The following is a 14,508-nucleotide window of genomic DNA, read 5'->3' on the forward strand; positions in this document are numbered from 1 at the left end:
TAATATCTCAAAATATGCGGTATGTTTGCTTTTATTTGAACGTGCTATAGTTAAAATTAAAAAAAGTTCAATAAGTAAATAAGTTGACATTGCGCAATCTTATTTTAATAATTTCAAAGAAAATATCTCCATAACCAAGAAAGTTGGCATGGAGCAGTTTGCGCATGCGCACATCTGATTATTACTATATCCACATTTTTGCCTTTAATTATATGGTTAAAATTTCAGAGAAATATCTCCATAAACATGAAAGTTGACACTGCGCATGCGCTCATCGAGTATATACTTACCGATGCTAGAAGCATCTCTGGATACAATTTTTTTAAAAATTCGCAATCCGTGCCATATAACGCCATAATGTAAATAAAACACAGATAAATTTTATTCAATAGGATATGATAGCATTACTAAGTAAGTAGCGTATCGACAGTATCCACGACTTTTCCTTCACATACCGATCACGGTCGAGTAAGGTACAATCGTCACTTGATGCTACAACGTTGTCTTTTGTGATTACGGCACGCAAAATGGCACAAGATCCTTCCAAAATTGAGCGCTTGCCTTCTAAAGAAAACCCTACTTGATGGAAGAGGAACAGGGAATTTCCAGCTCCTCGCTGTATTCGCTCCGAAAGAAATGCAAATTATTTCGGTTTTTAATAATTACTCGGCATGTAATTATCGGAAAAATATAAGATGGGGGAGCGAAAAACGGGTGCTTCGTTACAGTGCGATCTTTCTAATAATAGGAAAGTATAATAATTGCTTGTATAAAACATGCAATGGGGAGGGGTGCAAATTTCAAAATCGGAGTGTCGGAGAGGGTGCTTACAAAGGGAAAATAATAATGTGGACGAAGCGTGTCCACCGGTGGGTCAAAATTTCAACTGTGAACATCTTAAAGTCGGAAGAGAGTACTCACAAAGGAAAAATGTAACGTTTAGGGGAAACGCATCCGTCGGAGGAGTTAAAACGTCAAAGGCGAATGTCTTACAAATAATTTTTGATAATAAGGTGTTCAGGCCTCATGGATGAACCCTAATACCCTATTAATTGTGGGCCCATCCGACTCCAGAAATCTATGGGTGCGGAAAAGTACGTTTGATTTATTTTATTTTGTAATCGGATGTAGTAGCTACAATAATACAATATCATTCCGAATATGTGGTAGGAAAAGTTCAATTCACAAGTTTAAAAAAAAATACCTTTTTACCATTAATAATCTCAGACCTTTCCACAAAGAAATGTATTAAATGAAGAGAAATCAAGTTTCCAAGTTTCGAACAACTCAATTCCTTAGTAATGCAAGATTGTCCCTTCAAGGTTACGATGCCTTATTTTTAGCCTGTTCCCCGAAAATTGTTCAATTTAACTGACACGCGAAAGCATCTTTGTGATACGTTTTTTTTACAGAACACGTACTTCGGGTTAAGTTTTTTAAGTAACTCTTAAAACCCGGATTTTCTGACATGAATTTCAGTGAATTTCCGAAATGACGATTCCCGATCAAAACCGTTTAACTTTTTGTAAAGTTGCCACTGCGCATGCGCAAAACCAAATTTTGAAACTGGCGTTACATTTGATTTTATTCCAAGTGGTGATGTATCAAATTTCATTTAAATCTCTCCATAAATAAGAAAGTTGGCACTGCGCATGCGCAAAACGAAATTTTGAAACTGGTGTTAAATTTGCTTTTATTCCAAGTGGCTATGTATCAAATTTTATTCAAATACCTTCATAAATAAAAAAGTCTGCAATTCAGTAGACAAATGATCGAAATGCAAAAAGGGCACTGCATGTTGAGTCGATTAGACCCAACTTTTGGAATTGCGTATTATATGCCAATATTGAAATTCATGCAATTCTGTTCATAACTAATAGAGATGTCAAAAGGGCCTTCCTTATTTTTTGACCTACATTGCCAATTCACGAAATCCAATCTAAAAATTTTATAAAGAATCCACCTAGAAAATTTCATCGTAATCGGTCGATTCGATATTGAGATATCGTGCTAACAGACGAACGGACAGGCGGACAGACACTGCAAAATTCGCTCGCTAGGAGCTCGTTAATAATGATAGGGTAAATGTTAGTATTGAACATTCATGTCCTAGTGTATTCAGGGTGCACCAGTTAAGTATGTCAAAAAATTGGGTGGTACAGGGAACGGACGTCTCTAAAAGTTCAAAATTTGCACCTCTTTTAGCAACCATAATAGAAAATGGATGAAACTTCAGTCATTATTTAGGTTTCTGATTTAAAAAAAGTGTTTTCAAAATTAGTAGCCCAATTACCTAGCCAATTACCGTATATCTAAAATCGATCTGAGCACACGCCACCATGGGTACGCGACCTGATTAAGTCCCTTTGCATCTTAATAAAAGTTCACTTCATTTTGTCGAAATCAGGGGTTATGTTACTTATATTTTGTCATTTTTTAAATTGATGAATCCTGAAAAATCTGAAGCGAGAGTTAATTTTTGTAAGACTAAGAGGTTATGTTAACTTCTACGTTTACTAGATTGAAATATACTGGGTTCAACGTGTATATTAACAGCTGTTAATGTAATATGTAAAAGTAGTATAGTCGGTATAATATACAATACAATTTTAGGTTTAGTTCGACTTACACCAAATAAGCGACACTTCCTTGTCACATGTCGATACACTTTAATAAAACCACTTTTGGGACCGTATACAATCCAAACTTGAATGCCTTAGGGAGGAAGAATGTCATTTTTTGTATCGACCACTGAGACGGGAAACCCGGGCACCTTCTGCATGTTCCATAAACCAATTCTTTCGTATCGACCGTCGCCTAACTTTGAACGCTTCCTCCGTATTATCCGATGACTCTTATCGACAGCCTTATCATTCGAAAGGGACGTCTTTCGCATCTTCCATAGGCCGCCTCTTTGTTGCCGTCGATTAACTTCGAACGTCTTTTTCGTACTAACTGCTGACATTGTCAATCTGACTGCAACATGACACCCTCGTGCTCCTCCAATACTTGCAAGCGATACCCCATTCGATTAAGGAAATCGTTAACGATATTGATAATTACCAGCGATTCGTCGTTTCGATCGGTCAGAAATGACGGATTCGACAGACCAATCCTTCCGTATACGGGGCTCTTTACAGAATTGAAAAAATTAAGTGCAATCAAGTTGTAGTAGTAAATCTTCAAAAGTACATATATTTTGTTAGTATTTCAAGCTCTAAAATTGCTGCTCATCTGTAAATAATGTACACATGAATAATGTAAAACATGTAGAGAACTACTATGCGATCAAAAATGAGCTGCTGTCGAGTCATCTTTGGAATTTTTGTTTACATGGGAAATCGTACTTAAATTGAACTTCCAAAGGCGACTCGACAGAAACTCATGTTTGATCGTCCGTTATTTACTGCTATTGTGGTATAATTACGAGTAGAAACACAGTTTTAACGTATATTAAATCGTGGAAAAGTAACATAACCTCTTAAGAAATTGAAGTTTGAATGTTAGGCACACTCTTACCAACCTAAAAGTAATCATGAAATTTTGAGTAATAATAACCTCACATTTCGATGCAAAGAAGTGAACTTTTAATTAAGATTGTGTGGAAAATTTAGTGCTTCTACCGCAAATTTTTTTGTTGGAAACGCTTAATTAAGGCACCCTAGCCATTTTTATGTAATTATTTAGTTTAACGTCACGTAATCGCGACCATCTTTTGGCGAGGTTCAATTGAAACATGGTCATATAAATACCAAATAAAGTTCCCAATAAATTTCACTAAATTCTGATCCTTTTTGTTGCTATTAAAATTTTGATTTTCTAATTTTCAAAAATTAATTTTGTTTTCATTATGTGTATGTTGTCTGATCACATTTTTTTTGCATATTCGTTTAGTGGAGTAGAAATTTTTTGTGGGTTATCAAGGGCACATAGAGAATTTTGTTCTAATCGGCCAGTATTTTGGAAGACTGTGTGGGGGATAACATTTGCGAACGACAACGATAGATCGACGAAAATTAATAAACTCGGAAAACCAATTATCTTAATTTTCAAAATTTTCATTATACACGTTGATAACCAAAATTATAGAAAGAAACATTTGACATTTTATTAACAATGAGCTCGCATTGAGGAACCTTGGGGATCTTGGAACGTGTAGAAATCGATTGGCGAATGTTTGACATCGCTAGCTCTTCGTTTTCGAGTTAGAGGACGAACAGACAGACAGACGGGCGGACAAAACCATCACTAAAAATGGGTATTAATGAGGAGATCCTCTCAAAGTTACATTTTATTTCAAAAGTCTTACGTTTACGTACCTATACAAACTTTTGGCAAAAATTAATTATGCAGCCGTTGACGCATTCCATTTCGTACAATAAGAATAACTGATGGTTAGTAAAATAGTAATAATGCGTATAGAAATTCCGAAAAATTGGGCCTCGACTTTATCTATACTCACAATAAAAGATTCTAATGGACATTCTAACAGATCATTCAAACGTGTAATACCAGCATTCTACTTATAATGCTTGTTTGAAATGTCTGTAAAGAGGTAACATAAAACTTTAAAGAAGCCGTAAAGGCAAAAGATACCGGCGACCTCCATTACATTTGATGACTTTCATTTTCGTATTTATCAGTGTTTGTAATTGAATAGTTAATTTCGAATCATTATTATCCATTGCTACTGAGTGGTATAAAAAATTGTTAAAATGAGATAATTTATTATAATTTATCGCCATGTCATATTTAATTAAATTTCCTGGCAAATCTCGCTTTGTAATTGCATTTTCTGTACGGAACTGAATCGATATTTCTGTTCTGTACGGCATTCGCGATTTTAATTCTTTGTGTGATTCTGTTGCAGGATTATTCATGCAAAAAATTTGATGGTATCAACGGCTCGCTTTAGCACTGTCTGAGATATAACATTATCAACGATGATTTATTACCAATGTATTTATGTAAATTATGTGCTTCAACGCTTTGTATGACTCACCCGAACAATGCACGGAAAGAATAGTTCTGATTGCCACTGATGCGAAATGATAGCACTCGGAATATTACGAAAAGGTATTTTCTATAATGCAAATTCCATCATTCTAGAACCAGCATATGAAGCCATTCAAACAATACAGGCCGAAAATCGAATCTATCTGAAATCAAGGGAGGGCCACCTTTCCGCCTTACTGAAACACTTGGTCTTTTGCATAATTGCGGCCCGCGAACTAGATAATTCAAGTTCCACATTACCTTGTTTTTTTTGACAAATTAGATGGTACAGTCATATCCGAGGTCATATCTCTTGTAACTATAACTGATATATAGTATATAGTATAGATTGATTGATTGTTCATTTGATATCGTCCAGCAACAGTCATATCAAAATAAACGTAAAGTATCGAAACATTGTGTAAATATCCCTTTCCGTATCAACGATCATTTATTATTTATTATCCCTCTCTTGTTCGCGGCCCTCAACAGGCTTGCGCCCAATTACATAGTGACAGTATACCGATTTCCTGTAAAAATCTACAACTTATTTAACAAAATAACGCGAAATGGTAAACGGTCACTAAGCGACTCACAAAACACCTGTCCGTCTAGCTCATAACAAAATAATTTTATTGTATTCCTCGTTCACACCCGGCTTCCATTTTAAGGAAAAATCCCAATACTGACTTTAATTTTATTAAATTTTGGAGACACAGTAGCCTTGATCAACTTCCGACAATTCCCAAGAATTAACTAAATTGATTAACACTTGACATAATTGTTGGGTACACAAAGAAAAATCTGACATAAAAACGCCATCTGGATCACACAGTGGGTTCGATTAAACACATAACTAATGAAATGACAATAACAAAAATTTATTTGGCAAGCATAAAAAAGTTAAACAATAACGTTGGAAGAAAAAGAGCCGGTTTTTACACGCACGCAGTCGTTCGAAAGACAAATAAATAAAAAATCTGGATTACTTACAGTTCTGAAATAATCTAATAAATCTGGGGCCCTTTTCATAAAGTAACTTTGCAATTTTTCACTTGTTACTTTTCATTTGCATAAAGTTAAAGTGCAAAGATTATTATTGTATCAAAAAATATTTTAGTCAACGTAGCATTTTGTTTGTTATTCATCTCTACTTTACATATTTTGAGTGTTATCAGGTGTCAAAATCGAGGTCAAAATAGTCTTTATGGGCCCAAATGTTATCTGAAAAGTGCAAAGTGCATAGTGCGGTTGCAAAGTAACTTTATGAAACAGACCCCAGGACGTAAAATTTTGTGATATTCAGGCGCACTTAGAGTTGACACAAAAACATTATCTGACAGCTTCAGGAAACTTCACTTCTTTTTCACTAAACATGATCTTGATGATAGCAAAAGTGCAAAACTGGCTTGTTGAATTAAAATAATGACAAAATTTGGTGGCCTTTCATCCGCTAGAATACTTTTACTTTTAATAAATGACAAACCTTGTAGAAACACTTCACTATGCAACAAGTGCTTGGTTGGCTCGCACTCGTACTAATACTTTTTCCAAAAAAGGACAACATTTCTCACAAACTTTACTAAGCCATGTTACGGCGTTCAAACTGTAATCTCGCAACACGATTACTTTTTCCCAGTTAATTACGTCTCTAACTTAACAAATAGAGCCGAAAGCCCCAGATAACATCGTATCAAAATGTGCAACGCTCTCCGATAATTACTAACAAACGAGCAAAAAGCACCATTAAAACGGTGTCTCTAGTTTTTAAAGGATCCACCACTCCCCTCATATAATAATCTCCTGGTTTTTTGAATTTTTACATAAACCACCAATCACAATTAGACACTTCAGCTTCGACGGAGTGCGTTCCGCGTCCCCACTTATAACCTGAAACGTGTACGTCTTCGTAACACCTGCGTCTTCTTATCAGCGATAACATTATGTGCATTTTTAAATTAATTTTTAAATAAAACACCTTACCTAAACTGAACAACCCACAAAGGCAATAAAATTAAAATGGAAATTTCGCATGTTCAAAAATTTCTAAAAGGAAAAACACACACCGAAGCACATATTCAAACGAACGATCATACTTTGTATTTATTCATAAAAACTCACCAGATTTACACTGAACAATTGAAGTTATTTCACGTACAGGGTGGTCCAACATTTTTAATGGTGCTGAATCCAAAATAACGTCTATATGACGTAGATTACACAATAATCAACCCTGTGATGTATTACGTTAAACTTAACGCGCAGGTTGTCTGTCATTTTACCTATACTAAATAACGCAAAATTGTACATTGCAATGCAGCTTATTGCACAAAGCAAGTTTATTCTTTTTTTTGTAAGATGAAAATAACGAACGCGAGAAGTTCCTATATGTTGTGTGACAACATCCTTTACATTTGCAAATTAATCAACATTCTGCTCTCGATAAAGATACAAAATACAATACCATAATATGGTATTATACTATATATTATGCTCGAATTGTTACTAAAAGTTTATGCATATATTCCTCAAGTGTATGTTTAACGCATGTGTCTCTTTATAAAAATCTGCTCAGTAACTCGTTCTAGAACTCGTTTCTGCTGAGTCTCTGGGTTAAGACCCCCATGACACTGTCCAACTGCAATCCCCAAGAACACTCCCAAGTTCTTTTTAGGGGAATTTTTCGAAAGAAAAAAATCCGCTTACGCGGTGGATTTGTCCATCGGTCTGTTCGTCCGTTCCTCTTCTAACTCGAGAACAGCTATGTCAAACCTTCTCCAATCGATGTTTACAGTTCAGGGATCAGTGCTTTTAAATATTAGCCGGATTAGAAGTCTGGTCTCCGAATGCGAGCTGAGTGGCCAAAAATTCCCCTACTGAAAACCGCTTTTTTGTTTCCTATTCTTGCAGTAGCAGCAAGGTCAAGACAGACGCTGTAATAGTATACCGAAAACGTAAAATAACATAAAACAACAAAGATCGAAATTTCGGAGATAAAATGATAGAAATGATTTTTGTGTTATACGAGTACCGCTGAAATGAAAACGTACTAACCGAATTTTCTCCCAAAAACGATGCATCCAAATCGGTACTATGGTAAAATCAAGTCATTGAGAAAAATCGCCCAATTTTCTTCTTGGTCACTAAAAATGGTTTGTTTCGTATACAGGGTGGCAATTTGAAAACTTACCAAACCCATGTCTTTGTAAATAAACGAGATATTTTAAAAAATCAAAATCCGTTTCGGTAATTCGAAGGGGGAATCCCAATGACATAGTTGGCGACGCACACCCTCCAACCCCCTGCGCCCCATACCCTCCAACCCCCTGCGCCCCAGCCAACCCAACTTTTAAATCTTAAATAGTGACCCCCCATGTGTGATACATCGTTGGAAAGCTCTGAAAAAACTGCTTTCCAACCATACCAAATAGCATTCCATTTCCGTAAGACAGTAGTATAATCTATTCTCAAACTCTTGTCGAACCTTTCCAAATGCTGGTTTTGCAATATTTCGACATTCTTGAATTATTCTCTGTCTTAGTTCGTCTATGTTCGCCGGTTGCGTTTTAAATGCGACAGATTTCAAATGTATCATATTAGTTTATTTTTTGATTTGCACGATAATTACTAAACTAAATGTAATGCTATTTGGTATGGTTGGAAGAGTTTTTCAGAGCTTTCCAACGACGTATCACACATGGGGGAATTACCGCAACAGATTTTGATCGTTTATTTACTAAGACGTGGGGGGTGGTAACTTTTCAAATTGCCACCCTGTATATTATAATAATATAGAAATAATTTTGTTTTGTAAGTTTGACCATACCAATAAATACGAGTACATCTTGTCCAGACGTTGCGTTTCCCTTTTGTAATGTAATGTGAATTCTCTTCCGACCCTCCGTTCTCGAGTTAATAACTATTAGAGCTTCTTCATAAACGTATGTGTTGTCCAGAGGTTCCATTTTCTCATTGTGAGTCCCTCATCAGACACTCCCATCTCGAAGTATTCGCACTTTTTGACATATCCAATACAGGCTTTCCGTTTTCTCTTTGCGAAGTGCCCTTCGTTCTTGATATACATATTGCCTCTTAAAGTTTTGACCCCTACCAATAGACCTGTTCTGTTCAAACGTTTCAGTACTCTTTTAAGTACGCTCGTCCGCTCGTCGACTGGGATCTATGAAGGGTTATTGCCGATCTCGATACGCCATCGTAGATCGTTCCTTTCGTTGAGACCTTTCTTCGAGCCTTTTTTTCAAATTTGCAGATGCAAAAATTGCAAAGTCCCTAAAAGTAGTTCAAAACTGTAGAAGTGGATTTAAATGGACTGACGGACGTATAGACAAAAAGTAAACCATAGCATTGTTTTATAATTTTTAGGAAAATGCACCAGAGCAGAAGTTAGCAATTGACAAGATCAGAAATTATCGAGCAATACCAAAAATCTTGCTTTGTGAAACCATTTCATAATATATTTAGCAACAACCCATTTTTGACTTCGTGATTAGAGTTCGGTTATCATTTGTATAATATTGTTGTATGGGTGGTTCATCCAAGCAAAATACGGCACAAACGACAGTTGCCGACGAATATTTCTGCTCCCACTTGGTGCGTATTTTGCAAGGTCAATGATCACATTCGAAAACAGCATACATGACTAAATATATTTTTACTTTTAAGTTTACTTGAGTCGAGTATTTGAATTTTCAACCCCTTAGCTGAGATATAAAAAAGATCTTTATGCATTAAATTCACGCACACTCTCAGTATACCTACTTTGTATAAATGAATGCGAAGACGAACCAAAGTTCAAAGCAAGAATAAATCTGATTGTTACCACCTACTCGATTTACATTTTAGGCTAAACTTTATAGCCAGTGGAATCATCCTAAATAACTGCCGGTCCCATTCTTTACATGTGTATAATATTCGTAAATTTAGGTGTATTTATGGACAACATAAATTTCAAGAGTCAACATTAGGATGTTTATTTCAATTACACCCCTAAATTCTCTTTAATACGACGAACGTTTAGAGCGTTAATAAAATATATCTCAGTCCAGTTAACGTTCTTTCAAATAGAAATGAGGTCATAAACGTTGAAAATAATTTGTTTTATTGTATCCGCAATCCCTTTAAACTCGATCGAGATCTTTAGCTCCCGCAGATATTAAATGGGGTGGGCCGTCGTTTTAAAATCTTTTTTTGTAAATTGGTGTCGGTTGTTTTGTACAAGGTTTCATTTTAAAGCTCGCCGCTTTTCTGCTTCAGATTAGGTTAGTCGTCTGGGGAAATGTCGAAATTTTGGTGTGAATTGTATAGCTTCGAATAATACAAGATGGGATCGCCTTAATTATTTATTAACGTCGGACACAGGCGCATTGTGGCTGCTTAATGAGTGGTTAATTATTGATTTTCAATGAATCTTAATGATTCCAAGACCTGTCAACTTCCGTGATGTATTGTTCCTCAAATTTAATTAATAATCAGACGTTATCCGTTGCGTTTTACACAAGGTGGGCATAAAAATCTCATTTGCGTAATTGATCGTTTCCATTAATCAATCTATCGTTATATTATTACAGTAGAGAAATTTGAATAAACCGGGGACTGAAATGATTTATTTGTTGCAGGGCACGGACATACTGGAGGCGCACTATCCGAACATCACTAAACCTTTTTTACGTAGCAGTAGCGATCAGTGCAACTATAAAAAGTATAGTACGGAAGGTTGGTTGTCGGGTACTCCATTAATTGAACTTGATGGTAACCACATCGAGGGCGCAGCACGAAGCAAAGTGTCACGAAGCAGTAGTCCGGCAGCTGTTGAGGAATCCTTAGGACTGAGTCGTACCAATTCTGGGGTCGTGACGCAGATTTCTATATTCATTGAAGTCGCATTATTACTGCTGACCTTTTTGTACCGCTAAATGTGATCTCTTAAAATAATCTAAATCCTTTAGACTGGATAGATAATATTTCAACAAGTCAAGTCATAGGGGCCTGCTGTGAAGATAATCAGTGATGTTGAGATGAGTGAATGTGTTAGTGTATGTATCGCGTGGTTGAATTACAAGACTTAAGTGGCGGCTTCCAGACTTTCTGTTGTTATTAATTGATAAAACTAATTTTAATTGTTTATTCGTTATTGTGCAATTAAATCAGCCGTGATTATTTTGTGACTCTGTGCGTGGAAATGGAGCCGTCATTCTAGTCCGTTAAATGTAGAGACATGTCGGATATTGTATATTATAATGAAGTGATGTTAAATGGGACTAACGAGAGACAAGAGAGCGCATATTTAAACTGTGTTAGATACTTATCACATTTGTCACCTAATCGGATACGATCCGCCATTTGCGCCGCCGTCTGGAGCTGTGATGCAAGTAGAATAAGCACTTAGAAAGTTTCCGTTTCTATGTTCTTCGTTTGGTTGCTAAAATTGTTAGGATTTTATCACACCCTCCTATTCTTTCCACTTTTAGTTTCCCCCTTTGTAATTACGTGTAAATTCTTAATGCAATCGTTTTTGTATTTATTAGTCTCGACTGGTGCTATATAATTTTTAATGTACCCATTATATGTACTATACTTTTATTTATTATTACCGATATGGATACTTGTTAGAAAGAAATGATTCTGTACAGTGTAGATAAACTCGTGTAATATATTTTATAAATAAATCTCGAAGAATAAATAGCTAGCAATAACATTATAAGACTGGTTTGATTTGTAAATAAAGAATCACTTTGCGGATGCTTAACGAGGCATTTCGAAACGGGAAGTTAGATGAATAGTAGTTGTAAAAGATTCAAATGGCCGCTGTTCCGGATGTTACGTCACTAGACTTGTTAAATGAATAGTAAACAATCGTTGCTAGAATGCACAACTACAAATTAGTCACTATTAATTCAAATACAATTGGTTACGTGTTGCCGTTCCTTCGTTTAAACCCGTTAGCATAGACTACATTTTAAATAGTGTGAGCGCCATTGAAATTAGGGAGCTTAATCATGGGTTTGTTAAAAGCGTCGTAGTTGTAACGATTTCATCGCGTACATAAATTAAGTAAACGCCTTCAGACTATATTTCTCTTTAATTACTGATAAACTTTTCAATACAAATTTAGATTGTAACTTAAACACATTTATATTCAAGGAGAGGTAAGTAATTTGATATCGTTACAAAATACAACTAACCCACCTGCCATTCACACGCACGTTGATAGAAGTCCGCTAATTTTTCACTCGAAACCCAAACCGGATTCGGAATTGAAAGTAATTTTAGTAATTGATGGATAAGTTATGTTTTATTACTTTTCACCATGCTAGCAGCTTCCACAAATGGGGTAAGATTTGACTGATTACGCAAGTGAGGAAAGAGAGGCAATATGCTTCATGTTTCCATTAATCTTTCCAACGAGCTTAGTCACCATCACGATCGAGAACTGTGTTTTAAGTTTGAACGTATTCTGAAAATGGATTGTGCTATACGTTTCTATATGTATCGTCCACATAATAATAGAAAAGAAAAGAATAAGATGCACCAATATAGACAACGAGCGTCAAGGTTAACGAGTATTGACCAATATTTATTCAGTTAGGTCCCTGGAGCTGGACCCATTACTGAAAACAGAATTGGAAAGTTTGAAACTTTTCGTGAGTTATCATGTGCACAGATGGACCAAGGGACGAATAAAGTGAAAAATCGGAACTCAACCGGACGTAACCTTGTCGCTCGTTGTCTCTATTGTGCAGTTTATTTAGCCAATTTTTCAAAAGTTTAACCTTCGTCAAGGAATCTTCTGGAAACCTACAGATAGACCTACGCAGGTAAGTAGAAGAACTGAAGAACCAAACTAAATTAAGGTACTGTATACATAAAAGATTTGCAAAATGGGGCTCATGACACTGTTATAAAGAAACTGATATTTATATTATAACGCGTTCCTCTTGTGTCTTCTTTGCAAAAAAAGGAACTATTACAAAACGCAAATCTTACAAATACAATATCGTGGAGAAATCGGGAGAATTTGGGAAACATAATATTTCATACAATAACGGTTACTTCGCGTAACAGTTTCTGCCTTTCTGGTTATTCAAAATAGTTCGCTAAGTGTACGACGTATTTTTTTAATTCTATGTTTATAATCATTTCCTTATATACCCACAAGGGTGTAAGGAAATCTTTACATTCTACTTATTTTATTTACATTTTATTTTCTTATTTCAGTACGTTTAGGTTCCTTATAAACCTATTTCTATCCGTCTTCTGCCATTACTTTTGCTTTCGCCCACGTTCTTTCTCTCTTTTTTAATATCTTCTCAATTTGTTCCCATCCTTGTTTTTGTTTTCCTCTTGTCTTCTTGCCTTCTCAGATCTTTTTGGTTTGTGTACTGCTGTCCATCCTTAGTAAATGCCTCCACCATCCTAATTGCCTTCGTTTGATGAATTCTTCTACAGTTTCCTCAGTCCGGACACTGTCTTTTCTGGTTACCCCCTTAACTCTCCTTAAGTATTTCATCTCAACTGCTCTCATTTTGCTGTTCTCTCTCTCTCCGTTAGTAGGTACCTATGATTCACACATGTGATTATTGATCTATATATTGCTTTGTAAATCTTGATCTTTGCTTCCTTCGTGATTTCTATCTTGTTGATGATCCATTTGCTTAGTTTGTAATACAGTTTGTTAACTTTTCCAATCCTGTCAAGCTCCTTGATTTTCCGTTTCTTTTAGAGATACCCCCTTACTAACACTATGTCGTCTGCAAATGCGTATTCAGACATTTCCAGATTTTTATATCCCACGGGGGTTTGTCTTTAGTTTGGCACTTCTCGTTACTTGGTCCATGAATATAATAAATAAAGATGGGCTTAGGTTTCCTCCTTGTCTGACTCCGTAGTATTACAGACCAACGCATCAGCTCCCTTCTTAAAGATTCTAAAAATATTTCTGTAGTAATTTTGTCAGTCCTTGGTGTTTTGACATTTTTTAATTCATTTATCACTCGTCCATTGTTTATTCGCCGTTTTCCTGCTTCTTTCTTTCTTCTATTACACTAATATTTTCAGCTTCATCTACCCTTTTCTGTTGCGCATTCTCCATCCAATAAGAGCAGCTGCTGGAAGTATTGCTTTCGTCGCTTCATTGCTTCCTTTTCATTTCTTAGAACATCCCCTTTCTTATCTTTAATTTCTATGAGATGTCTTCTTATTATTTCTGAGACTTTTTAAAACTTTGAGGAATAATTGTTTGGTTTTCTTTGCTGTTCCGTTCGAGTTTGACTCCGAAGTATGCCCACGATCTTTGTTTGACTTCTCTTACTAATTTTCTCACTTTTATTCTTTACTCGTTCTTCATAATTTCTTTCTGCTCTATTATTCAGGTACTGTTGCTATTTTGTTTTCTTAACTCTTACTTGCTGCTTAATTTCTTCCGCCTACCATGTCGTTTGTTTCTAGTTTCTATTTTCTGTGTATATTTCACATGTATTTTGGCTGCCTCAATGA

General features: G+C 35.7%; 1 protein-coding gene across 2 annotated transcripts in view; it reads left to right on the forward strand.

Moving 5' to 3' along the window:
• Window positions 1-11,713, forward strand: part of LOC116171536 (MOXD1 homolog 2) — an 87,305-nt gene extending 75,592 nt beyond the window's left edge. For both annotated transcript variants that reach the window (XM_031488429.1, XM_031488431.1), the window contains exon 7: window positions 10,632-11,713. In XM_031488429.1, coding sequence (XP_031344289.1) covers window positions 10,632-10,928 — 297 coding nt within the window. In that variant the 3' untranslated portion in view covers window positions 10,929-11,713. The remainder of the gene's footprint in view (window positions 1-10,631) is intronic.
• The last annotated feature ends 2,795 nt before the right edge of the window (window positions 11,714-14,508 follow it).

The sequence above is a fragment of the Photinus pyralis genome, unplaced genomic scaffold (assembly GCF_008802855.1).
Source record: "Photinus pyralis isolate 1611_PpyrPB1 unplaced genomic scaffold, Ppyr1.3 Ppyr1.4_LG5, whole genome shotgun sequence".
NCBI lineage: Eukaryota > Metazoa > Arthropoda > Insecta > Coleoptera > Lampyridae > Photinus > Photinus pyralis.